We start from the raw sequence: 26,583 nt of genomic DNA on the forward strand, positions 1-26,583 counted from the left end.
TAAAGAGAGACTACAGTACATGAATAGGTAGAGACTAAAGAGAGACTATAATACATGAATAGTTAGAGACTAAAGAGAGAGACTACAGTACATTAATAGGTAGAGACTAAAGAGAGACTATAATACATGAATAGTTAGAGACTAAAGAGAGAGACTACAGTACATTAATAGGTAGAGAGACTAAAGAGAGACTATAATACATGAATAGGTAGAGACTAAAGAGAGACTACAGTACATGAATAGGTAGAGAAACTAAAGAGAGAGACTACAGTACATGAATAGGTAGAGAGAGTAAAGAGAGACTACAGTACATGAATAGGTAGGGAGACTAAAGAGAGAGACTACAGTACATGAATAGGTAGGGAGACTAAAGAGAGAGGCTACAGTACAAGAGGCCCTTTCGGAGCATCTTAGCATTCCGAGAAATTCCGTAAACTGGTTAGAGAGGCCTGTCCGAGACGTTGACGCTCAGTTGTTACATTCCGACAGCCAACAGTGTCTGTGTCCGTGGGTCTGCTTAGCTCAGTGGCTGTTGTAATCTCTGCTACTAGGCCTAACTCACTCTATATTGTTTTGTGTTAATTAGGGTTCGATTGGTCTCTGAAGCACATTTCCTGGACAACTTTCTCTGCCTTGTCGATCTGATTTGGTTCTCTTTGTCTTCCTCAGGTGTACCGTGGTCTGGACATCATAACCAATAAGGTGACGGCTGAGGAGCGTGCCCAGTGCAGGCATCACATGATCAGCTTCGTGGATCCCCTGGTCAGCAGCTATACTGTGGTGGACTTCAGGAACAAGGCCCTGGCGCTCATATCCTTTATGATTCTACCAATGAGTAAGACATGAGGAAATATATATTTTTCTTTTTTTAAGCCACCCACGGACCCCCCCCACCCCGTGCCAATCGCACCCCAACAACCTGTAGTCTAGTGGCTTCCTTACCAATTGACCGTAGCCACTGCCCAAGCCTGAAGCGGGGTTGTTTCGGACGCGTTTACAGTATCAGTTCTCTATGTTTGACCAGTAGTATGAAGCTGCAGCTTGGAGTATTGCTTCTCCATACTATGTAATGTATTCCCTGTGAATCTGGTGATTTATTTTAATTTTTTTCCCTGTTCAGGGAAATGAGTAATTGCAGTCGGTTGCATTATTTACCATAAGTAGTGTGAAAGTACCGGGTTTTGACCATTAAATGTCGCTGTTCCTGCTATACCACCACACTCTTATCCATTTTTTGCTGGTCTTTTGTGTTTATTAAATAGATGGTCATTACACAGGTGCATTACACAGGTGCACCTTGTGCTGGGGACAATTAAAAGGCCATTCTAAAATGTGCAGATTTGGGGCGGCAGGTAGCTTAGTGGTTAAGAGCGTTGTGTCAGTAACCGAAAGGTCGCTGGTTCTAATCCCTGAGCCGACTAGGTGAAAAATCTGTCGATGTGCCCTTGAGCAAGGCACTTAACCCTAATTGCTCCTGTAAATCGCTCTGGATAAGAGCGTCTGCTAAATGACTAAAATGTAAATGTAATGTCACACAACACAATGCCACAGATGTCTCAAGTTTTGAGGGAGTGTGCACTTGGCATGCTGACTGCAGGAATGTCCACCAGAGCTGTTGCGAGATAATTGAATGTTCATTTCCCTACCAACGTTGTTTTAGAGAATTTAGCAGTACATCCAACCGGCCTCACAAATGCAGACTAAGTGTATGGCGTTGTGTGGGTGAGCGGTTTTCTGATATCGACGTTGTGAACAGAGTGCTCCGTGGTGGTTGGGGTTATGGTATGGGCAGACATAAGCTACGGACAACGAACACAATTGTATTTTATCGATGGCAATTTGAATGCACAGGGATAGCGTGACGAGATCCTGAGGCCCATTTTTTTTTTTTTAAGGTATCTGTGGCCAACAGATGCAAATCTGTTTTCCCAGTCATGTGAGATCCATAGATTAGGGCCTAATGAATTTATTTCAATTGACTGATTTCCTTATATGAACTGTAACTCAGTAAAACCTTTGAAATGGTTGGGTTTTATATTTTTGTTCAGTGTACATTACTTTATATTCCGGACTTCTGATAGGTCTTAATTTCTTGTTTTTTTTGTTTGTTGGTGTTGTAATGTTGTTGGTGTTGTATTGCTAGATATTACTGCATTGTTGGCGCTAGGAAAAATAAGCATTTTGCTGCACCTGCAATAACATCTGCGGAACTGTGTATGCGACCAATAAACATTTTGATTTCTCACACACAGCATATGCTTTACTCACCTTGTAACAGTGCTATTCTCCCTCAGCCTAAAAATAGGACATGTCCCCAGGACAGAGACTATACCTTGTTTTACTATCTTTGTGGGGACATTTTGGGGATTTCTGCACAGCAGCTTCAGCTGGAGACTCTAATAATAGTGTCAGTGCAGCCCTCATGTGCCGGGGAAGAGAATTTGAGACGGGGAGAGGGGGGAGGGAGAGAGACTGAGGGCGTGAAGGGGAGCGACAGACGGTGGGAGTGAGAGATACAGAGGGGGAGAGGCCATGAAAGAAGGTATGGAGAGAGAGAGAGAGAGAGAGACAGGAATGGATGATTGGAGAGGGTGGAAGACGGAGAGAGTGTGATGGACATGGAGAGGGGGAGAGATAGAGGTAGTTAAAATGATGTACAGAGAAAGTTGGAGGGGTTAGAAGAATGGAATGGAAGAGGAGGAAGAGAAGAGGTGTAGAGGAATGGAGAGAGAGAGAGAGAGAGTGGAGGATAACGTCCTATCATTGTCTCTCTATTTAACATGCTGTTCACATCTCTCTTTCTGCTTCTCTCTATCTCTGCCTCTCCAATCCCCTCTCTCTCTCTAGCATAATTTCCTGCTTCTCCCTCCCTTTCTCTCTCTCCCCCCTCTCTTTCTCTCTCCCCCCCTCTATTTCTCTCTCCCCCTCTATTTCTCTCTCCCCCCTCTATTTCTCTCTCCCCCTCTATTTCTCTCTCCCCCTCTCTTTCTCTCTCCCCCTTATTTCTCTCTCCCCTCCCTCTTTCTCTCTCCCCCCCTCTATTTCTCTCTCCCCCCACTATTTCTCTCTCCCCCTCTATTTCTCTCTCCCCCTCTATTTCTCTCCCCCCTCTCTTTCTCTCTCCCCTCTATTTCTCTCCCCCCTCTCTTTCTCTCTCCCCCTTCTTTCTCTCTCCCCTCCTTTCTCTCTCACCCCTCTCTTTCTTTCTCCCCCCTCTTTTTCTCCATCTCCCCTTTCGATCTCTCTCCCCCCTCCCTTTCGATTTCTCTCCCCCCCTCCCTTTCAATCCCTCTCCCCCCTCCCTTTCTCTCTCTCCCCCTCCTTCTCTCTCTCTCCCTCTCTCTCTCCCCACCTCTCTCTCTCTCCCCCCTTCCCCCTCTCTCTCTCCACCCTCCCTTTCTATTTCTCTTCTACTTTCACTGTCAGTATTTATTCTTTCCTGCAGCTCTTCTCTTCCTCCCTCTCTCTCTCTCCCCTCCCTTTCTCTCCCCCCTCTCTTCCTCCCTCTCTCTCTCCCACAGGCTCATATTCTCCCTCTTCTCTCATCTGTCTTCTCTTCCTCTAGCTCACCCCTTGGGGAGTGCAATGAGTGCAGAGTGACGCAGGGTGGTGACTGTGTGTGTGTGTGTGTGTGTGTGCGTGTGTGTTTATGTACTGTGCGAGGGGCAGGTGAGTGATGATAGCTGATGGGCCTTATCTTGTCTGAGCAGTTAGCTAATTATCCCTAGAGAGAGAGAGAGAGAGAGAGAGAGGGGGAGAGAGGTACTTGAGCCTATCATCAGCTCTCTGATCACTGGTCTTTTACGTTGTAAATAAATACATGTAGTTCATATACACTGAGTGTACAAAACATTAGGAACCCCCTCCCCTCCACACAAACACGTTTGCCCTCAGAACAGCCTCAATTCGTCGGGGCATGGACTCTACAAGGTGTGGAAAGCGTTCCACGTGGGATGCCGGCCCAGGTTGACTCCAATGCTTCCCACAGTTGTCATGTTGTCTGGATGTCCTTTGGGTGGTGGACCATTCTTGATACACATGGTAAACTGTTGGGCATGAAAAACCCAGCAGCGTTGCAGTTCTTGACACATTCAAACCGGTGTGTCTGGCACCTATAAATGTCATACCCCCCGAAAACAAAAAGTTATTGTAATAGTGAAAGGTTAGCATGATATTTGTGCGTGTTTAACTTTCTCACTCATCATTATTCACGATTCATTCAGGATTATCATGGTAGGATCCACATTAATGTAGAAATGTTTAGAAACATTCTATTCTTATTTATAATAAAAGTGACTCCAAAATGACACAATACATTATTTACCATTAATTTCTATTGGGCACAAAATAATCTGAAACAACCAAAATAAAAAGCAAATGCATCCAACTAATTTGTAGATTCACAAGCTTGATGTAGTCATTAGGTGCTAGGAATGTGGGACCAAATACTTAACTTTTTGACTACTTTAATGCACATATAAGTGAATTTGTCCCAATACTTTTGGTCCCTTAAAATGGGGGGACTATGTACATAAAGTGAATTTCCTTATATGAATTGGATGGATGAAAATACATTTTTTACATTTTAGTCATTTAGCAGACGCTCTTATCCAGAGCGACTTACAGGAGCAATTAGGGTTAAGTGCCTTGCTCAAGGGCACATCGACAGATTTTTCACCTAGTCGGCTCGGGGATTAGAACCAGCGACCTTTCGGTTACTGGCACTACGCTCTTAACCACTAAGCTACCTGCCGCCCAAAATACCTGCCACCCAAAATACCCTCAAATTAAAGCTGACAGTCTGCACTTTAACCTCAGTCAGTGTAGCATTTATAAATCCAATGTGTCATTGTCCCAATACTTTTGGAGCTCACTGTATCTTATGTTTTTGTGTATTGTATATATGGATATATATACAGTGCCTTCGGAAAGTATTCAGACCCCTTGACTTTGTCCACATTTTGTTACGTTAGAGCCTTATTCTAAAATGGATTAAAAACAAATAATCCTCAGCAATCTACACACAATACCCCATAATGACAAAGCGAAAACAGGTTTTTAGAAATTTTTGCAAATTAAAAATAAAATAAAAACAGATACCTTATTTACGTAAGTATTCAGACCCTTTGCTACAAGACTCGAAATTGAGCTCCGGTGCATCCTGTTTCCATTGATCATTCTTGAGACGTTTCTACAACTTGATTGGAGTCCACCTGTGGTAAATTCAATTGATTAGACATGATTTGGAAAGGCACACATCTGTCTATATAAGGTCCAACAGTTGACAGTGCATGTCAGAGCAAAAACCAAGCCATGATGTCGAAGGAATTGTCCGTAGAGCTCAGAGACAGGATTGTGTCGAGGCACAGATCTGGGGAAGGGTACCAAAAAATGTCTGCAGCGTTGAAGGTCCCCAAGAACACAGTGGCCTCCATCATTCTTAAATGGAAGAAGTTTGGAACCAACAAGACTCTTCCTAGAGCTGGCCGCCTGGCCAAACTGAGCAATCGGTGGAGAAGAGCCTTGGTCAGGGAGGTGACCAAGAACCCGATGGTCACTCTGACAGAGCTCTAGAGTTCCTCTGTGGAGATGGGAGAACCTTCCAGAAGGACAACCATCTCTGCAGCACTCCACCAATCAGGCCTTTATGGTAGAGTTTCCAGACGGAAGCCACTCCTCAGTAAAAGGCACATGACAGCCCGCTTGGAGTTTGCCAAAAGGCACCTAAAGACTCTCAGACCATGAAAAACAAGATTCTCTGGTCATAATGAAACCAAGATTGAAATCTTTTGGCCTGAATGCGAAGCGTCAGGTCTGGAGGAAACCTGGCACCATCCCTACGGTGAAGCATGGTGGTGGCAACATCATGCTGTGGGTATGTTTTTCAGCGGCAGGGACTTGGAGACTAGTCAGGATCAAGGGAAAGATGAACGGAGCAAAGTACAGAGAGATCCTTGATGAAAACCTGCTCCAGAGTGCTCTGGACCTCCATATTGACTGACCTTCATGTCTTAAAGTAATGATGGACTGTCGTTTCTCTTTGCTTATTTGAGCTGTTCTTGCCATAATATGGACTTGGTCTTTTACCAAATAGGGCTATCTTCTGTATACCTCCCCCCCCCCTACCTTGCCACAAAACAAAACTGATTGGCTCAAATGCATTAAGAAGGAAAGAAATTCCACAAATTAACTGTCTCCCGAGTGGCGCAGTGGTCTAAGGCTCTGCATCGCAGTGCTAGCTTTGCCACTAGAGATCCTGGTTCGAATCCAGGCTCTGTCGTAGCCGGCCGCGACCGGGAGACCCATGGGGCGCACAATTGGCCCAGCGTCGTCCAGGGTAGGGGAGGGAATGGCCGGCAGGGATGTTGGTAGAGCATGGCGTTTGCAACGCCAGGGTTGTGGGTTCGATTCCCGCGGGGGGCCAGTATGAAAATAAAATAAAAAATAAAGATAAAAAATGAAAAACATGAAGTAAAAAAATTATATAAAATAAAATAATATGTATGCACTCACTAACTGTAAGTCGCTCTGGATAAGAGCGTCTGCTAAATGACTAAAATGTAAATGTTAAGAAGGCACACCTGTTAATTGAAATGCATTCCAGGTGACTACCTCATGAAGCTGGTTGAGAGCATGCCAAGAGTGTGCAAAGCTGTCATCAAGTCAAAGGGTGGCTATTTTGAAGAATCTAAAATTTAAAATATATTTTGATTTGTTTTAATTGGTCACTACATGATTCCATATGTGTTATTTCATAGTTCTGATGTCTTCACTATTATTCTACAATGTAGAAAATAAAGAAAAACCCTTGAATGAGTAGGTGTGTCCAAACTTTTGACTGGTAGTGTATGTATGTATGTATGTATGTATGTATGTATGTATGTATGTCTGTCTGTCTGTCTGTCTGTCTGTCTGTCTGTCTGTCTGTCTGTCTGTCTGTCTGTCTGTCTGTCTGTCTGTCTGTCTGTCTGTCTGTCTGTCTGTCTGTCTGTCTGTCTGTCTGTCTGTCTGTCTGTCTGTCTGTCTGTCTGTCTGTCTGTCTGTCTGTCTGTCTGTCTGTCTGTCTGTCTGTCTGTCCCTCTGTCCCTCTGTCCCTCTGTCCCTCTGTCCCTCTGTCCCTCTGTCCCTCTGTCCCTCTGTCCCTCTGTCCCTCTGTCCCTCTGTCCCTCTGTCCCTCTGTCCCTCTGTCCCTCTGTCCCTCTGTCCCTCTGTCCCTCTGTCCCTCTGTCCCTCTGTCCCTCTGTCCCTCTGTCCCTCTGTCCCTCTGTCCCTCTGTCCCTCTGTCCCTCTGTCCCTCTGTCTATCAGTGTTTCCTTAACCACCTCACATAGAGGACATGTACAGCAGAGAGAAGCTGCCTATCATAGTAGGAGGAACTAACTACTACATAGAATCACTGCTGTGGAGAGTACTGATGGATAAAGGGGTAAGAACTTCACTACTCACCCCTTACTCCTAACTTACCCCTAACTCACCCCTCCTCACCCCTAACTAACCCCTCCTCACCCCTAACTCATCCCTCCTCACCCCTAACTAACCCCTCCTCACCCCTAACTCATCCCTCCTCACCCCTAACTCATCCCTCCTCACCCCTAACTCATCCCTCCTCACCCCTAACTAACCCCTCCTCACCCCTAACTCATCCCTCCTCACCCCTAACTAACCCCTCCTCACCCCTAACTCACCCCTCCTCACCCCTAACTAACCCCTCCTCACCCCTAACTAACCCCTCCTCACCCCTAACTCATCCCTAACTCACCCCTCCTCACCCCTAACTAACCCCTCCTCACCCCTAACTAACCCCTCCTCACCCCTAACTCATCCCTAACTCACCCCTCCTCACCCCTAACTAACCCCTCCTCACCCCTAACTAACCCCTCCTCACCCCTAACACATCCCTCCTCACCCCTAACTAACCCCTCCTCACCCCTAACTAACCCCTCCTCACCCCTAACTCATCCCTAACTCACCCCTCCTCACCCCTAACTAACCCCTCCTCACCCCCTAACTAACCCCTCCTCACCCCTAACACATCCCTCCTCACCCCTAACTAACCCCTCCTCCCCCCTAACTAACCCCTCCTCACCCCTAACTCACCCCTCCTCACTCCTAACTTACCCCTCCTCACCCCTAACTAACCCCTCCTCACCCCTAACTAACCCCTCCTCACCCCTAACTCATCCCTCCTCACCCCTAACTAACCCCTCCTCACTCCTAACTTACCCCTCCTCACCCCTAACTAACCCCTCCTCACCCCTAACTAACCCCTCCTCACCCCTAACTCACCCCTCCTCACCCCTAACTCACCCCCTCCTCACCCCTAACTCACCCCTCCTCACCCCTAACTAACCCCTCCTCACCCCTAACTAACCCCTCCTCACCCCTAACTAACCCCTCCTCACCCCTAACTCACCCCTCCTCACCCCTAACTAACCCCTCCTCACCCCTAACTAACCCCTCCTCACCCCTAACTAACCCCTCCTCACCCCCTAACTCACCCTCCTCACTCCTAACTTACCCCTCCTCACCCCCTAACTAACCCCTCCTCACCCCCTAACTCACCCTGCCTCACCCTGCCTCACCCCCTCCTCACCCCTAACTAACCCCTCCTCACCCCTAACTAACCCCTCCTCACCCCTAACTAACCCCTCCTCACCCCCTAACTAACCCCTCCTCACCCCTAACTAACCTCCTCACCCCCTAACTAACCCCTCCTCACCCCCTAACTAACCCCTCCTCACCCCTAACTCACCCCTCCCTCACCCCTAACTCACCCCTCCTCACCCCTAACTACCCCTCCTCACCCCCTAACTAACCCCTCCTCACCCCCTAACTAACCCCTCCTCACCCCTAACTAACCCCTCCTCACCCTAACTCACCCCTCCTCACCCCCTAACTAACCCCTCCTCACCCCTAACTCACCCCTCCTCACCCCACTAACCCCTCCTCACCCCTAACTCACCCCTCCTCACCCCCTAACCCCTCCTCACCCCCTAACTCACCCTCCTCACCCCTAACTCACCCCTCCTCACCCCCTAACTAACCCCCTCCTCACCCCCTAACTCACCCCTCCTCACCCCCTAACTCACCCCTCCTCACCCCTAACTCACCCCTCCTCACTCCTAACTCACCCCTCCTCACTCCTAACTCACCCCTCCTCACTCCTAACTAACCCCTCCTCACCCCTGCCTCACCCTGCCTCACTCCTTACTCACACCTACATGAGTTGTTGCTGTGGAGAGTACTGGGGATACAGGACAGGGGTAAGAAAGTAACCTCATGTAACTTATTTTATTTTCTTTCATCATTTTCTCCCCCGTTTCCCCCCCCCCTCCCTCCCTCCCTCCCTCCCTCCCCCTCCCTCCCTCCGAAGTATGGAAAGATATTGAGAAGACCACCTGATGATGCAATATAATGCCAACTCACTTTATTCTGATACTCTCTTTCCCTCTTTACCTCTCTCCCCCACTCTCTCTTTCCCGTTCTCTCTTTACCTCTCTCTTTCTCTCCCCCGTTCTCTCTTTACCTTTCTCCCCTCTCTCTCTCCCCCGTTCTCTCTCTTTCTCTCTTTACCTCTCTCCCCCACTCTCTCTTTCCCGTTCTCTCTTTACCTCTCTCTTTCTCTCCCCCGTTCTCTCTATACCTCTCTCCCCCGTTCTCTCTCTTTCTCTCTTTACCTCTCTCCCCCACTCTCTCTCTCTTTCCCGTTCTCTCTTTACCTCTCTCTTTCTCTCCCCTCTCCTCCTCCTCGTTCTGTCTCTCAGCAGGAGAATGAAGGAGAGGGGAAGGATGGTGGGTCTCCTGATAGGAAGGCAGAGCTGGAGAAACTGGGCGGGGCTGAGCTCCACAGGAGACTGACGGTGGTCGATCCTGAAATGGCCTCCATGCTGCACCCTCACGACACGCGCAAGATGGCCAGGTAGGCTATGCTGTGTGTTAAACAAAAAGGCTTCTATATTGACATTCAAACCCACATCACTTATTCATGCCTGGGTGCGCTGTGTGGTGTGAAGAGACAGAGATCACCCCGACACAAACTGTTTCCTCCTGTCATTTCCTGTCAGAGGAACAGTGTGACCTATACACAAACACACACACACACAAACACAAGCAAACACACACACACACACACACACACACACACATTAGAGGAAGAGCGACCCAACCCTCAGTCTCACAGGTTCTAGACAGGCTGTTCTGACATACTGTACCTCCGCTTCGTAAATGTGTGTGTGTGTGTGTGTGTGTGTGTGTGTGTGTGTGTGTGTGTGTGTGTGTGTGTGTGTGTGTGTGTGTGTGTGTGTGTGTGTGTGTGTGTGTGTTGCATAAAAACTTCATCCTGTCAATGAGCTGAGAGGTTGCTGAGTTTACTAGGCATAGAGTAGTCTCCTGCCCCAACCCATCACACCAGCCCCAACCCATTACACCAGTCCATTACACCAGTCCATCACACCAGTCCCAACCCATCACACCAGTCCATCACACCAGTCCCAACCCATCACACCAGTCCCAACCCATCACACCAGCCCCAACCCATCACACCAGTCCATTACACCAGTCCATCACACCAGTCCCAACCCATCACACCAGTCCATTACACCAGTCCATCACACCAGTCCCAACCCATCACACCAGTCCCAACCCATCACACCAGTCCCAACCCATCACACCAGTCCATTACACCAGTCCATCACACCAGTCCCAACCCATCACACCAGTCCCAACCCATCACACCAGTCCATTACACCAGTCCATCACACCAGTCCCAACCCATCACACCAGTCCCAACCCATCACACCAGTCCATTACACCAGTCCATCACACCAGTCCATCACACCAGTCCCAGTCCATCACACCAGCCCCAGTCCATCACACCAGTCCATCACACCAACCCATCACACCAGTCCATCTCACCAGCCCATCACACCAACCCCAACCATCACACCAGCCCCAACCATCACACCAGCCCATCACACCAGCCCCAGCCCATCACACCAACCCCAACCATCACACCAGCCCCAACCATCACACCAGCCCATCACACCAGCCCCAACCATCACACCAGTCCATCACACCAGTCCCAACCCATCACACCAGTCCATCACACCAGTCCATCACACCAGTCCCAACCCATCACACCAGCCCCAACCCATCACACCAGCCCCAACCCATCACACCAGCCCCAACCCATCACACCAGCCCCAACCCATCACACCAGCCCCAACCCATCACACCAGTCCCAACCCATCACACCAGCCCCAACCCATCACACCAGCCCATCACAGCAGCCCGTCACACCAGCCCCAACCCATCACACCAGCCCCAACCATCACACCAGCCTCAACCCATCACACCAGCCCCAGTCCATCACACAAGCCCCAGTCCATCACACCAGTCCATCACACCAACCCATCATACCAGTCCATCACACCAGTCCATCACACCAGTCCATCACACCAGTCCATCACACCAGTCCGTCACAGCAGCCCGTCACAGCAGCCCGTCACACCAGTCCATCACACCAGCCCCAACCCATCACACCAGTCCCAACCCATCACACCAGCCCCAGCCCATCACACCAAACCATCACACCAGCCCCAGCCCATCACACCAACCCCAACCATCACACCAGCCCCAACCATCACACCAGCCCTTCACACCAGCCCATCACACCAGCCCATCACACCAGCCCCAACCCATCACACCAGCCCCAACCATCACACCAGTCCATCACACCAACCCATCACACCAGCCCCAACCCATCACACCAACCCATCACACCAGTCCCAACCCTTCACACCAGTCCCAACCAATCACACCAGTCCATCACAGCAGCCCGTCACACCAGCCCCAACCCATCACACCAGCCCTTCACACCAGCCCATCACACCAGCCCATCACACCAGTCCCAACCCATCACACCAACCCATCACATCAGCCCCAACCCATAACACTAACCCATCACACCAGTCCCAACCCATCACACCAACCCATCACATCAGCCCCAACCCATAACACCAACCCATCACACCAGTCCCAACCCATCACACCAGTCCCAACCCATCACACCAGTCCCAACCCATCACAGCAGCCCATCACAGCAGCCCCAACCATCACACCAGCCCCAACCATCACACCAGTCCATTACACCAGTCCATTACACCAGTCCATTACACCAGCCCATCACACCAGCCCATCACACCAGCCCATCACACCAGCCCATCACACCAGCCCATCACACCAGTCCATCACACCAGTCCATCACACCAGTCCATCACATCCATCTAATGTCAAGAAATCTGTTGTTTTTCATTTTCTTTTCATCTCCTTGTCCTCTTGTGTTGTTGATCTGTGAAAGAGGGCGGGACTCTGACTGTGTCCTGTTTGTTTGACACCTCTAGGAGCCTACAGGTGCATGCGGAGACAGGCGTGCCTCACAGCCATTGGTTGGAGGAGCAGAGAGGGCAGGAGGGGGGAGATGGGCTGGGGGGGCCACTGAGGTACCCAGACCCCTGTATCTTCTGGTTACACGCTGACACAGAGTGTAAGGAGCACACAGGCACACCTCCCCCTTCACTATTTCCCAAAGTGTCTCAAATTGATTGCTTAGCTCAATAAAGTTACTTTAAAATGATTAGGACACGAAGTGCAAAAAAAAGCAACCCAAGGGATATTAACTTGCATTGGGTTTTGGACACAAACACTAAAAAGTAGCATTTGGATACGTTGTCCAGAATCAAAGCATGGGTTGCTGTATTACATTGGGTTGGTTACCATGAGTTGCTTACAGGGTTAGGAAACCAATGTGTAATTTGGGTCAACTACCCTTTAACCATTTCTCCCCATTGTCTTCCTTTAGCCATAGATGAGCGCTTGGACAGGCGTGTGGATGACATGCTGTCGACAGGCCTGATAGCCGAGCTCCGGGATTTCCACCTGAGATTCAACCAGCAGAAGATTCAGGACCAGAGGTGGGTGTGGTTGTGTCTGTGTTCAAACCAACAGAAAGGGTTTCGTTGTTGGGGATCAAGGCCAGATAATGCTGCGGAGGTCTATTCTGTCTGCCAGTATTGATTGCCAATTGATTGTGTGTGTGTGTGTGTGTGTGTCTTTTGGCTGTGGTCACGGGGAATTGATGCACTGGTGGCATATTGCGCAGGACGCTGCTGTACCCACTGACTCCCTCCCTCCTTCAGTCACCCCATCAACCCCATCACACTCCTCCCCTTCTCCTTTCTTTGACTGTGGTCACCAATCTGCAAGGTCAAACCTCGCCCACTGACTCCCCCGCTCTCTTCTCATCTCTCTATCTCTTCTACTTCCCCTCACGTCCCCCCCTCTCTCTCCTCTACTTCCCCTCACGTTCCCCCTCTCTCTCTCTCTCCTCTACTTCCCCTCACGTCCCCCCCTCTCTCTCTCTCCTCTACTTCCCCTCACGCTCCCTCCCTCTCTCTCTCCTCTACTTCCCCTCACGTTTCTTCTCTCTCTCTCCTCTCCAATCATCTTTCTCTTGCCCTCTACTGAGAGGGAGTGGGAGGGAGAGGGGAGAGGGATGGAATGAGGGAGTGGGAGGGGGAGGGGGGAGAGGAATGGAAGAAGAGAGAGGGAAGGAGGGTGGGAGGGGGAGAATTCTATTATGGAGCCAGTGTGAGTCAGCAGATTGACACTGCTCTAGGGTGCGGCTTCTGTACTCACTCACACCACCGCTGCACTGGACTGTAGTAATGTAGAGCCACAATGGCGTCCAGTCAGAGCTGCAGTGGCATGCAGACTGTATTGTTCTCATACATTACAGATGGAAACTGAGCTCATATGATTGACTCTCACTGAAACCCAATTGTCTCCCCCTCTTTCTGTAGCATGCTCTTGTTCACTCTCATCAATGATTTAAAAGGAGAAATAAGGCAGAAACTCCCTTTAGCCCACGCCTGCACCAATCCAATGCTTTTAAATCCATCCATAGGAGTAGGCAAGCCTTGTCTCTCTCTTGTCAGGACCAGGGGACAACGTCCCAGCAGGCTTCATGTCTCTGTCCAGCCCGGCAGTAACATGAGACCCTCTGTGTCCGTCTGTCTCTGTCTCTCTCTGTGTCTCCCGGCCTGACCCCTCTTGCCTACTGTGGAGTGATATGTAGAATGATAGTGGAAGAGGGAGAGAGGGAGATGGAGGTATCGGAGACAGAGAGGGAGATGGAGGTATCGGAGACAGAGAGGGATGGAGTTATCGGAGAGAGAGGGGGATGGAGGTATCGGAGAGAGCGAGAGAGAGAGAGAGGGATGGAGGTATTGGAGACAGAGAAGGAGATGGAGATATCAGAGAGAGAGAGAGAGAGGGATGGAGGTATCGGAGAGAGAGAGAGGGATGGAGGTATCGGAGAGAGAGAGGGATGGAGGTATCGGAGAGAGAGAGGGATGGAGGTATCGGTGAGAGCGAGGGATGGAGGTATCGGAGAGAGAGAGAGGGATGGAGGTATCAGAGACAGAGGGAGATGGAGGTATCAGAGAGAGAGAGAGAGAGGGATGGAGGTATCGGAGAGAGAGAGAGAGAGGGATGGAGGTATCGGAGAGAGAGAGGGATGGAGGTATCGAGAGAGAGAGAGAGAGGGATGGAGGTATCGGAGAGAGAGAGAGGGATGGAGGTATCGAGAGAGAGAGAGGGATGGAGGTATCGGAGAGAGAGAGGGATGGAGGTATCGGAGAGAGAGAGGGATGGAGGTATCGGAGAGAGAGAGGGATGGAGGTATCGGAGAGAGAGAGGGATGGAGGTATCGGAGAGAGAGAGGGATGGAGGTATCGGAGAGAGAGAGGGATGGAGGTATCGGAGAGAGAGAGGGATGGAGGTATCGGAGAGAGAGAGAGAGGGATGGAGGTATCGGAGAGAGAGAGAGAGGGATGGAGGTATCGGAGAGAGGGATGGAGGTATTGGAGAGAGGGATGGAGGTATCGGAGAGAGAGGGATGGAGGTATCGGAGAGAGAGAGGGATGGAGGTATTGGAGAGAGAGAGAGGGATGGAGGTATCGGAGAGAGAGAGGGATGGAGGTATTGGAGAGAGAGAGAGGGATGGAGGTATCGGAGAGAGAGGGATGGAGGTATCGGAGAGAGAGAGGGATGGAGGTATCGGAGAGAGAGAGGGATGGAGGTATCGGAGAGAGAGAGGGATGGAGGTATCGGAGAGAGAGAGGGATGGAGGTATCGGAGAGAGAGAGGGATGGAGGTATTGGAGAGAGAGAGGGATGGAGGTATTGGAGAGAGAGAGAGATGGAGGTATTGGAGAGAGAGAGGGATGGAGGTATTGGAGAGAGAGAGAGACGGAGGTATCGGAGAGAGAGAGAGACGGAGGTATCGGAGAGAGGGATGGAGGTATCGGAGAGAGAGAGAGAGATGGAGGTATCGGAGAGAGTGATGGAGTTATCGGAGAGGTAGACAGAGATGGAGGTATCACAGAGAGGGATGGAGTTATCGGAGCGAGAGAGAGAGAGGGATGGAGGTATCGGAGAGAGAGAGGGATGGAGGTATCGGAGAGAGAGAGGGATGGAGGTATCGGAGAGAGAGAGGGATGGAGGCATCGGAGAGAGAGAGGGATGGAGGTATCGGAGAGAGAGAGAGGGATGGAGGTATTGGAGAGAGAGAGAGAGGGATGGAGGTATTGGAGAGAGAGAGAGAGGGATGGAGGTATCGGAGAGAGAGAGGGATGGAGGTATCGGAGAGAGAGAGAGAGGGATGGAGGTATCGGCGAGAGAGAGGGATGGAGGTATCGGAGAGAGAGAGGGATGGAGGTATCGGAGAGAGAGAGAGAGGAATGGAGGTATCGGAGAGAGAGAGAGGGATGGAGGTATCGGAGAGAGAGAGGGATGGAGGTATCGGAGAGAGAGAGAGAGGGATGGAGTTATCGGGGGGAGAGAGGGATGGAGGGGAGAGAGAGAGAGGGATGGAGTTATCGGAGAGAGAGAGGGATGGAGGTATCGGAGAGAGAGAGGGATGGAGGTATCGGAGAGAGAGAGGGATGGAGGTATCGGAGAGAGAGAGAGAGGGATGGAGGTATCGGAGAGAGAGAGGGATGGATGTATCGGCGAGAGAGAGGGATGGAGGTATTGGAGAGAGAGAGGGATGGAGGTATCGGAGAGAGCGAGAGAGGGATGGAGGTATCGGAGAGAGAGAGAGAGGGATGGAGGTATTGGAGAGAGAGAGGGATGGAGGTATCGGAGAGAGGGATGGAGGTATCGGAGAGAGAGAGAGAGGGAGGGATGGAGGTATCGGAGAGAGAGAGAGAGAGAGATGGAGGTATCGGAGAGAGAGAGGGATGGAGGTATCGGAGAGAGAGGGATGGAGGTATCGGAGAGAGAGAGGGATGGAGGTATCGGAGAGAGAGAGAGGGATGGAGGTATCGGAGAGAGAGAGGGATGGAGGTATTGGAGAGAGAGAGGGATGGAGGTATCGGAGAGAGAGAGGGATGGAGGTATCGGAGAGAGAGAGGGATGGAGGTATCGGAGAGAGAGAGGGATGGAGGTATCGGAGAGAGAGAGGGATGGAGGTATCGGAGAGAGAGAGAGGGGGATGGAGGTATCGGAGAGAGAGAGGGATGGAGGTATCGGAGAGAGAGAGAGGGATGAAGGTATCGGAGAGAGAGGGATGGAGGTATCGGAGAGAGAGAGGGATGGAGGTATTGGAGAGAGAGAGAGGGATGGAGGTATCGGAGAGAGAGAGGGATGGAGGTATCGGAGAGAGAGAGAGGGATGGAGGTATCGGAAAGAGAGAGAGAGGGATGGAGGTATCGGAGAGAGAGAGGGATGGAGGTATTGGAGAGAGGGATGGAGGTATCGGAGAGAGAGAGAGGGATGGAGGTATCGGAGAGAGAGAGGGATGGAGGTATTGGAGAGAGAGAGAGGGATGGAGGTATCGGAGAGAGAGGGATGGAGGTATCGGAGAGAGAGAGAGGGATGGAGGTATCGGAGAGAGAGAGGGATGGAGGTATCGGAGAGAGAGAGGGATGGAGGTATCGGAGAGAGAGAGGGATGGAGGTATTGAGAGAGAGAGGGATGGAGGTATTGAGAGAGAGAGAGATGGAGGTATTGGAGAGAGAGAGGGATGGAGGTGATTGAGAGAGAGAGAGACGGAGGTATCGGAGAGAGAGAGAGACAGAGGTATCGGAGAGAGGGATGGAGGTATCGGAGAGAGAGAGAGAGATGGAGGTATCGGAGAAGTGATGGAGTTATCGGAGAGGTAGAGAGAGATGGAGGTATCACAGAGAGGGATGGAGTTATCGGAGAGAGAGAGAGAGGGATGGAGGTATCGGAGAGAGAGAGGGATGGAGGTATCGGAGAGAGAGAGGGATGGAGGTATCGGAGAGAGAGAGGGATGGAGGCATCGGAGAGAGAGAGGGATGGAGGTATCGGAGAGAGAGAGGGATGGAGGTATTGGAGAGAGAGAGAGAGGGATGGAGGTATTGGAGAGAGAGAGAGAGGGATGGAGGTATCGGAGAGAGAGAGGGATGGAGGTATCGGAGAGAGAGAGAGAGGGATGGAGGTATCGGAGAGAGAGAGAGGGATGGAGGTATCGGAGAGAGAGAGAGATGGAGGTATCGGAGAGAGAGAGGGATGGAGGTATCGGAGAGAGAGAGAGAGGGAGGGATGGAGGTATCGGAGAGAGAGAGAGAGAGAGATGGAGGTATCGGAGAGAGAGAGGGATGGAGGTATTGGAGAGAGAGGGATGGAGGTATCGAGAGAGAGAGAGGGATGGAGGTATCGGAGAGAGAGAGGATGGAGGTATCGGAGAGAGAGAGGGATGGAGGTATTGGAGAGAGAGAGGGATGGAGGTATCGGAGAGAGAGAGGGATGGAGGTATCGGAGAGAGAGAGGGATGGAGGTATCGGAGAGAGAGAGAGGGATGGAGGTATCGGAGAGAGAGAGGGATGGAGGTATCGGAGAGAGAGAGGGATGGAGGTATCGGAGAGAGAGAGAGAGGGATGGAGGTATCGGAGAGAGAGGGATGGAGGTATCGGAGAGAGAGAGGGATGGAGGTATTGGAGAGAGAGAGAGGGATGGAGGTATCGGAGAGAGAGAGGGATGGAGGTATCGGAGAGAGAGAGAGGGATGGAGGTATCGGAAAGAGAGAGAGAGGGATGGAGGTATCGGAGAGAGAGAGGGATGGAGGTATTGGAGAGAGGGATGGAGGTATCGGAGAGAGAGAGGGATGGAGGTATCGAGAGAGAGAGAGGGATGGAGGTATTGGAGAGAGAGAGAGGGATGGAGGTATCGGAGAGAGAGAGATGGAGGTATCGAGAGAGAGAGAGGGATGGAGGTATCGGAGAGAGAGAGGATGGAGGTATCGGAGAGAGAGAGGGATGGAGGTATCGAAGAGAGAGGGATGGAGGTATTGGAGAGAGAGAGGGATGGAGGTATTGGAGAGAGAGAGAGATGGAGGTATTGGAGAGAGAGAGGGATGGAGGTATTGGAGAGAGAGAGGGATGGAGGTATCGGAGAGAGAGAGGGATGGAGGTATCGGAGAGAGAGAGGGATGGAGGTATCGGAGAGAGAGAGAGAGGGAGGGAGGTATCGGAGAGAGAGAGGGATGGAGGTATCGGAGAGAGAGAGAGAGGGATGGAGTTATCGGAGAGAGAGAGGGATGGAGGTATCGAGAGAGAGAGGGATGGAGTTATCGGAGAGAGAGAGGGATGGAGGTATTGGAGAGAGAGGGATGGAGGTATCGGAGAGAGAGAGAGGGATGGAGGTATCGGAGAGAGAGAGGGATGGAGGTATCGGAGAGAGAGAGGGATGGAGGTATTGGAGAGAGAGAGGGATGGAGGTATCGGAGAGAGAGAGGGATGGAGGTATCGGAGAGAGAGAGGGATGGAGGTATCGGAGAGAGAGAGGGATGGGAGGTATCGGAGAGAGAGAGGGATGGAGGTATGGAGAGAGAAGGGAGGGAGGTATCGGAGAGAGAGAGAGGGATGGAGGTATCGGAGAGAGAGGGATGGAGGTATCGGAGAGAGAGAGGGATGGAGGTATTGGAGAGAGAGAGGATGGAGGTATCGGAGAGAGAGAGAGGGATGGAGGTATCGGAAGAGAGAGAGAGAGGGATGGGGGTATGAGAGAGAGAGGGATGGAGGTATTGGAGAGAGGGATGGAGGTATCGGAGAGAGAGAGAGGGATGGAGGTATCGGAGGAGAGAGGGATGGAGGTATTGGGGAGAGAGAGAGGGATGGAGGTATCGGAGAGAGAGGGATGGAGGTATCGGAGAGAGAGAGAGGGATGGAGGTATCGGAGAGAGAGAGGGATGGAGGTATCGGAGAGAGAGAGGGATGGAGGTATCGGAGAGAGAGAGGGATGGAGGTATTGGAGAGAGAGAGGGATGGAGGTATTGGAGAGAGAGAGAGATGGAGGTATTGGAGAGAGAGAGGGATGGAGGTATTGGAGAGAGAGAGAGACGGAGGTATCGGAGAGAGAGAGAGACAGAGGTATCGGAGAGAGGGATGGAGGTATCGGAGAGAGAGAGAGAGATGGAGGTATCGGAGAAGTGATGGAGTTATCGGAGAGGTAGAGAGAGATGGAGGTATCACAGAGAGGGATGGAGTTATCGGAGAGAGAGAGAGAGGGATGGAGGTATCGGAGAGAGAGAGGGATGGAGGTATCGGAGAGAGAGAGGGATGGAGGTATCGGAGAGAGAGGGATGGAGGCATCGGAGAGAGAGAGGGATGGAGGTATCGGAGAGAGAGAGAGGGATGGAGGTATTGAGAGAGAGAGAGAGGGATGGAGGTATCGGAGAGAGAGAGAGAGGGATGGAGGTATCGGAGAGAGAGAGGGATGGAGGTATCGGAGAGAGAGAGAGAGGGATGGAGGTATCGGAGAGAGAGAGAGGGATGGAGGTATCGGAGAGAGAGAGGGATGGAGGTATCGGCGAGAGAGAGGGATGGAGGTATCGGAGAGAGAGAGGGATGGAGGTATCGGAGAGAGAGAGGGATGGAGGTATCGGAGAGAGAGAGAGAGGGATGGAGGTATCGGAGAGAGAGAGGGATGGAGGTATCGGAGAGAGAGAGAGAGGGATGGAGTTATCGGAGAGAGAGAGGGATGGAGGTATCGGAGAGAGAGAGAGAGGGATGGAGTTATCGGAGAGAGAGAGGGATGGAGGTATCGGAGAGAGAGAGGGATGGAGGTATCGGAGAGAGAGAGGGATGGAGGTATCGGAGAGAGAGGGATGGAGGTATCGGAGAGAGAGAGGGATGGAGGTATCAGAGAGAGAGAGAGAGGGATGGAGGTATCGGAGAGAGAGAGGGATGGAGGTATCGGAGAGAGAGAGGGATGGAGGTATCGGAGAGAGAGAGAGAGGGATGGAGGTATCGGAGAGAGAGAGAGAGAGATGGAGGTATCGGAGAGAGAGAGGGATGGAGGTATCGGAGAGAGAGGGATGGAGGTATCGGAGAGAGAGAGGGATGGAGGTATCGGAGAGAGAGAGGGCTGGAGGTATCGGAGAGAGAGAGGGATGGAGGTATCGGAGAGAGAGAGGGATGGAGGTATTGGAGAGAGAGAGGGATGGAGGTATTGGAGAGAGAGAGAGATGGAGGTATCGGAGAGAGAGAGATGGAGGTATCGGAGAGAGGGATGGAGGTATCGGAGAGAGAGAGAGAGATGGAGGTATCGGAGAGAGTGATGGAGTTATCGGAGAGGTAGAGAGAGATGGAGGTATCACAGAGAGGGATGGAGTTATCGGAGAGAGAGAGAGAGAGGGATGGAGGTATCGGAGAGAGAGAGGGATGGAGGTATCGGAGAGAGAGAGGGATGGAGGTATCGGAGAGAGAGAGGGATGGAGGTATCGGAGAGAGAGAGGGATGGAGGTATCGGAGAGAGAGGGATGGAGGCATCGGAGAGAGAGAGGGATGGAGGTATCGGAGAGAGAGAGGGATGGAGGTATTGGAGAGAGAGAGAGAGGGATGGAGGTATTGGAGAGAGAGAGAGAGGGATGGAGGTATCGGAGAGAGAGAGGGATGGAGGTATCGGAGAGAGAGAGAGGGATGGAGGTATCGGAGAGAGAGAGAGGGATGGAGGTATCGGAGACAGAGAGAGATGGAGGTATCGGAGAGAGAGGGGGATGGAGGTATCGGAGAGAGAGAGGGATGGAGGTATCGGCGAGAGAGAGGGATGGAGGTATCGGAGAGAGAGAGGGATGGAGGTATCGGAGAGAGAGAGAGAGGGATGGAGGTATCGGAGAGAGAGAGAGAGGGATGGAGGTATCGGAGAGAGAGAGGGATGGAGGTATCGGAGAGAGAGAGAGAGGGATGGAGTTATCGGAGAGAGAGGGATGGAGGTATCGGAGAGAGAGAGGGATGGAGGTATCGAGAGAGAGAGAGAGGGATGGAGGTATCGGAGAGAGAGAGAGAGAGGGATGGAGGTATCGAGAGAGAGAGAGAGGGATGGAGGTATCGGAGAGAGAGAGGGATGGAGGTATCGGAGAGAGAGAGAGAGGGATGGAGTTATCGGAGAGAGAGAGGGATGGAGGTATCGGAGAGAGAGAGAGAGGGATGGAGGTATCGGAGAGAGAGAGGGATGGAGGTATCGGAGAGAGAGAGAGAGGGATGGAGGTATCGGAGAGAGAGAGGGATGGAGTTATCGGAGAGAGAGAGGGATGGAGGTATCGGAGAGAGAGAGAGAGGGATGGAGTTATCGGAGAGAGAGAGGGATGGAGGTATCGGAGAGAGAGAGGGATGGAGGTATCGAGAGAGAGAGGGATGGAGGTATCGGAGAGAGAGGGATGGAGGTATCGGAGAGAGAGAGGGATGGAGGTATCCGGAGAGAGAGAGAGAGAGGGATGGAGGTATCGGAGAGAGAGAGGGATGGAGGGTATCGAGAGAGAGGGATGGAGGTTTTGGAGAGAGAGAAGGATGGAGGTATCGGAGAGAGCGAGAGAGGGATGGAGGTATCGGAGAGAGAGAGAGAGGGATGGAGGTATTGGAGAGAGAGAGGGATGGAGGTATCGGAGAGAGGGATGGAGGTATCGGAGAGAGAGAGAGAGGGAGGGATGGAGGTATCGGAGAGAGAGAGAGAGAGATGGAGGTATCGGAGAGAGAGAGGGATGGAGGTATCGGAGAGAGAGAGAGAGAGAGGGATGGAGGTATCGGAGAGAGAGAGAGGGATGGAGGTATCGGAGAGAGAGAGGGATGGAGGTATCGGAGAGAGAGAGGGATGGAGGTATCGGAGAGAGAGAGGGATGGAGGTATCGGAGAGAGAGAGAGAGGGATGGAGGTATCGGAGAGAGAGAGGGATGGAGGTATCGAGAGAGAGAGAGAGGGATGGAGGTATCGGAGAGAGAGAGAGGGATGGAGGTATTGGAGAGAGAGAGAGAGGGATGGAGGTATTGGAGAGAGAGAGGGATGGAGGTATCGGAGAGAGAGAGAGAGGGATGGAGGTATCGAGAGAGAGAGAGAGAGGGATGGAGGTATTGGAGAGAGAGAGAGATGGAGGTATGGGAGAGAGAGAGAGAGGGATGGAGGTATTGGAGAGAGAGAGAGAGAGGGATGGAGGTATCGGAGAGAGAGAGGGATGGAGGTATTGAGAGAGAGAGGGATGGAGGTATCGGAGAGAGAGAGAGAGGGATGGAGGTATCGGAGAGAGAGAGGGGATGGAGGTATCGGAGAGAGAGAGGGATGGAGGTATCGGAGAGAGAGAGAGAGAGGGATGGAGGTATCGGAGAGAGAGAGGGATGGAGGTATCGGAGAGAGAGGGATGGAGGTATCGGAGAGAGAGAGGGATGGAGTTATCGGAGAGAGAGAGGGATGGAGGTATCGAGAGAGAGAGAGAGATGAGGGTATCGAGAGAGAGAGGGATGGAGGTATCGGAGAGAGAGAGAGAGATGGAGGTATCGGAGAGAGAGAGGGATGGAGGTATCGGAGAGAGAGGGATGGAGGTATCGGAGAGAGAGAGGGATGGAGGTATCGGAGAGAGAGAGAGAGGGATGGAGGTATCGGAGAGAGAGAGGGATGGAGGTATCGGCGAGAGAGAGGGATGGAGGTTTTGGAGAGAGAGAGGGATGGAGGTATCGGAGAGAGCGAGAGAGGGATGGAGGTATCGGAGAGAGAGAGAGAGGGATGGAGGTATTGGAGAGAGAGAGGGATGGAGGTATCGGAGAGAGGGATGGAGGTATCGGAGAGAGAGAGAGAGGGAGGGATGGAGGTATCGGAGAGAGAGAGAGAGAGATGGAGGTATCGGAGAGAGAGAGGATGGAGGTATCGGAGAGAGAGAGAGAGAGGGATGGAGGTATCGGAGAGAGAGATAGGGATGGAGGTATCGAGAGAGAGAGGGATGGAGGTATCGAGAGAGAGAGGGATGGAGGTATCGAGAGAGAGAGGGATGGAGGTATCGGAGAGAGAGAGAGAGGGATGGAGGTATCGGAGAGAGAGAGGGATGGAGGTATCGGAGAGAGAGAGAGAGGGATGGAGGTATCGGAGAGAGAGAGAGAGGGATGGAGGTATTGGAGAGAGAGAGAGAGGGATGGAGGTATTGGAGAGAGAGAGGGATGGAGGTATCGGAGAGAGAGAGAGAGGGATGGAGGTATCGGAGAGAGAGAGAGAGAGGGATGGAGGTATTGGAGAGAGAGAGGGATGGAGGTATTGGAGAGAGAGAGAGAGGGATGGAGGTATTGGAGAGAGAGAGAGAGAGGGATGGAGGTATCGGAGAGAGAGAGGGATGGAGGTATTGGAGAGAGAGAGGGATGGAGGTATCGGAGAGAGAGAGAGAGGGATGGAGGTATCGGAGAGAGAGAGGGATGGAGGTATCGGAGAGAGAGAGGGATGGAGGTATCGGAGAGAGAGAGGGATGGAGGTATCGGAGAGAGAGAGGGATGGAGGTATCGGAGAGAGAGGGATGGAGGTATCGGAGAGAGAGAGGGATGGAGTTATCGGAGAGAGAGAGGGATGGAGGTATCGGAGAGAGAGAGAGAGATGAGGGTATCGGAGAGAGAGAGGGATGGAGGTATCGGAGAGAGAGAGAGAGATGGAGGTATCGGAGAGAGAGAGGGATGGAGTTATCAGAGAGAGAGAGAGAGAGATGGAGGTATCGGAGAGAGAGAGGGATGGAGGTATCGGAGAGAGAGAGAGAGAGGGATGGAGGTATCGGAGAGAGAGATGGAGGTATCAGAGAGAGAGAGATGGAGGTATCGGAGAGAGAGAGAGATGGAGATATCAGAGAGAGAGAGAGAGATGGAGTTATCGGAGAGAGAGAGAGAGACGGAGGTATCGGAGAGAGAGAGGGATGGAGGTCTAGCTCAAGACTGACGCTCAGTTATTGTTTTGGAGGAATTGATGGCAATAATACTGCTATAATCATATGTTACTCCCTTTCTCCACTTCCTCTCTCTCTCTCTCGCCTCTTTCTGTCACCCCCTTGCTAACTGGCTCCTTCTCTCTCTCTCTCGCCTCTGTCACCCCCTTGCTAACTGTCTCCTTCTCTCTCTCTCTCTCTCTCCTCTCTCTGTCACCCCCTTGCTAACTGTCTCCTTCTCTCTCTCTCTCGCCTCTCTCTGTCACCCCCTTGCTAACTGCCTCCTTCTCTCTCTCTCTCGCCTCTCTCTGTCACCCCCTTGCTAACTGTCTCCTTCTCTCTCTCGCCACTCTCTGTCACCCCCTTGCTAACTGTCTCCTTCTCTCTCTCTCTCTCGCCTCTCTCTGTCACCCCCTTGCTAACTGTCTCCTTCTCTCTCTCTCTCGCCTCTCTCTGTCACCCCCTTGCTAACTGGCTCCTTCTCTCTCTCTCTCGCCTCTCTCTGTCACCCCCTTGCTAACTGTCTCCTTCTCTCTCTCTCTCTCTCGCCTCTCTCTGTCACCCCCTTGCTAACTTTCTCCTTCTCTCTCTCTCTCTCGCCTCTCTCTGTCACCCCCTTGCTAACTGTCTCCTTCTCTCTCTCTCTCTCGCCTCTCTCTGTCACCCCCTTGCTAACTGTCTCCTTCTCTCTCTCTCTCTCGCCTCTCTCTGTCACCCCCTTGCTAACTGTCTCCTTCTCTCTCTCTCTCTCGCCTCTCTCTGTCACCCCCTTGCTAACTGTCTCCTTCTCTCTCTCTCTCTCTCAGTCAGAACTACCAGCACGGTATATTCCAGTCTATAGGTTTTAAGGAGTTCCATGAATACCTGACCTGTCCTGATGAGACTACACAGGAGGACAGAGACACGCTCAGGACCAAAGGTGTGTGTGTGTGTGTGTGTTCCAGGGTTTCCATTAGGAAGATGGTGCGGCCGTACATTTGACCGGCAGCGTTTTTAATTTACCAGAAATGGTAAGAAATGTACCAGGCCCAAATGCATTGGTTGTGTAACCTGGTTAGGGCGTCCAACCACACGTTTCTCAGCATGACAGAAATAACATTTAGTATTTTGGTAATTCATCTTAACAGAACATGCTACTAGGACGCAGCGGCGTGCGTCATTCTTACCGAATTCCCGATGAGCGATTTGAAGACGTTAGAATATATAGGCACCGCGTCCAGGGGAAGCTAAGCTAGGGGAAATTAAATATTGCCAAAATTATATAGCCTAATTAGCTTACTCCTGTCTATGCAGAAATAAATACAATAATTCCAAATAGACTATTACACCAGAAAGCATGATTTGGCCACAGATGATCATTAGCTTCTGTGGGTTGTTTTAAATCGCATAGCCTACAGCCAGAAGAGCCCGCAATTTGGGCAGTGCGCGCTGCAAATACCAAATAGATGATTGTTGAGTTGCGACTGTCTGTGAAAAGCAGAGAGATCCAGCCAGGCATAGCGCAATATTTAAAAATACAATCACGGGGAAAAACTGTTGGAAAGCAAATGGCTATTGCTGTAAAGAGATGACAATGAAAAGACTCCGATCTGTCTTTTAGTTATCAACATTCTTAACTCAATTGAGCGAACAGTAGCCTATCTTATTGGCTCCTGCGGAGATCACTGACCCATGTCCCCGCTGAGTCTGTATATTCACTGTCTTTATCATTGGGGTCAGTGCCACTTTTGTTTGTTTTTTGGACAATCATTTCCTCTTCCAGGTTAGATGGACGTCATTATTGTATTTGTGTCCCCCCCCTTCTCCTAGGCCCATTATATGGATCAGACAACGTCGTTTTTATTGATCTGTTTGTCAGTGTCAGCAGAGTAAGACTACCCTGTAATTTGTCGTATTAAAAAAAGATTCTGCTAATGTTTCCAGTCATACACTGTGTAGTAGAATTGCATGAAATGTGTTTGTAAAAGGCCAACATTTTCAAAGAAAGGAGAATAAATGTAGCCTATCTGAGATGGCCTCGGCCTACTCCAAGCCGCTAACGCTAACCGTGATTGAGTTACGTTATTAGCCTAAATTATGACTATCCAATCTACGCCTCACATTACGAATAGTAAGGTAGCAAGGTAAGACACGCTTCATAATGTGAAATAAAACGTTCAGGTTTCAAACAATTTGAAGTATATGTTTTTCAAAATGCATCCCGCCTCCAGCTCATTGCAGAGTGGTGTGTGAGGCGCTGAAGCCTGCCTAGTTGCCTATGAAATGGAATAGCGAATGGGAAGCGAGCTTCAATTACCAGTTGGGAAATAAAAATAGTAGCTCTTTTTTTTTATAGTGG

The 26,583-nt window shown here is 51.1% G+C and overlaps 1 protein-coding gene across 2 annotated transcripts in view; it reads left to right on the top strand.

Annotated features, from left to right (window-relative positions):
• trit1 (tRNA isopentenyltransferase 1) overlaps positions 1-26,583 on the top strand; it is a 96,986-nt gene that overhangs the window by 40,202 nt on the left and 30,201 nt on the right. For both annotated transcript variants that reach the window (XM_045226450.1, XM_045226449.1), the window contains exons 2-7: positions 670-810; positions 7,328-7,426; positions 9,765-9,919; positions 12,402-12,544; positions 12,860-12,971; positions 25,052-25,164. In XM_045226450.1, coding sequence (XP_045082385.1) covers positions 670-810; positions 7,328-7,426; positions 9,765-9,919; positions 12,402-12,544; positions 12,860-12,971; positions 25,052-25,164 — 763 coding nt within the window. The remainder of the gene's footprint in view (positions 1-669; positions 811-7,327; positions 7,427-9,764; positions 9,920-12,401; positions 12,545-12,859; positions 12,972-25,051; positions 25,165-26,583) is intronic.

This window comes from Coregonus clupeaformis, chromosome 17 (assembly GCF_020615455.1).
Source record: "Coregonus clupeaformis isolate EN_2021a chromosome 17, ASM2061545v1, whole genome shotgun sequence".
Lineage (NCBI taxonomy): Eukaryota > Metazoa > Chordata > Actinopteri > Salmoniformes > Salmonidae > Coregonus > Coregonus clupeaformis.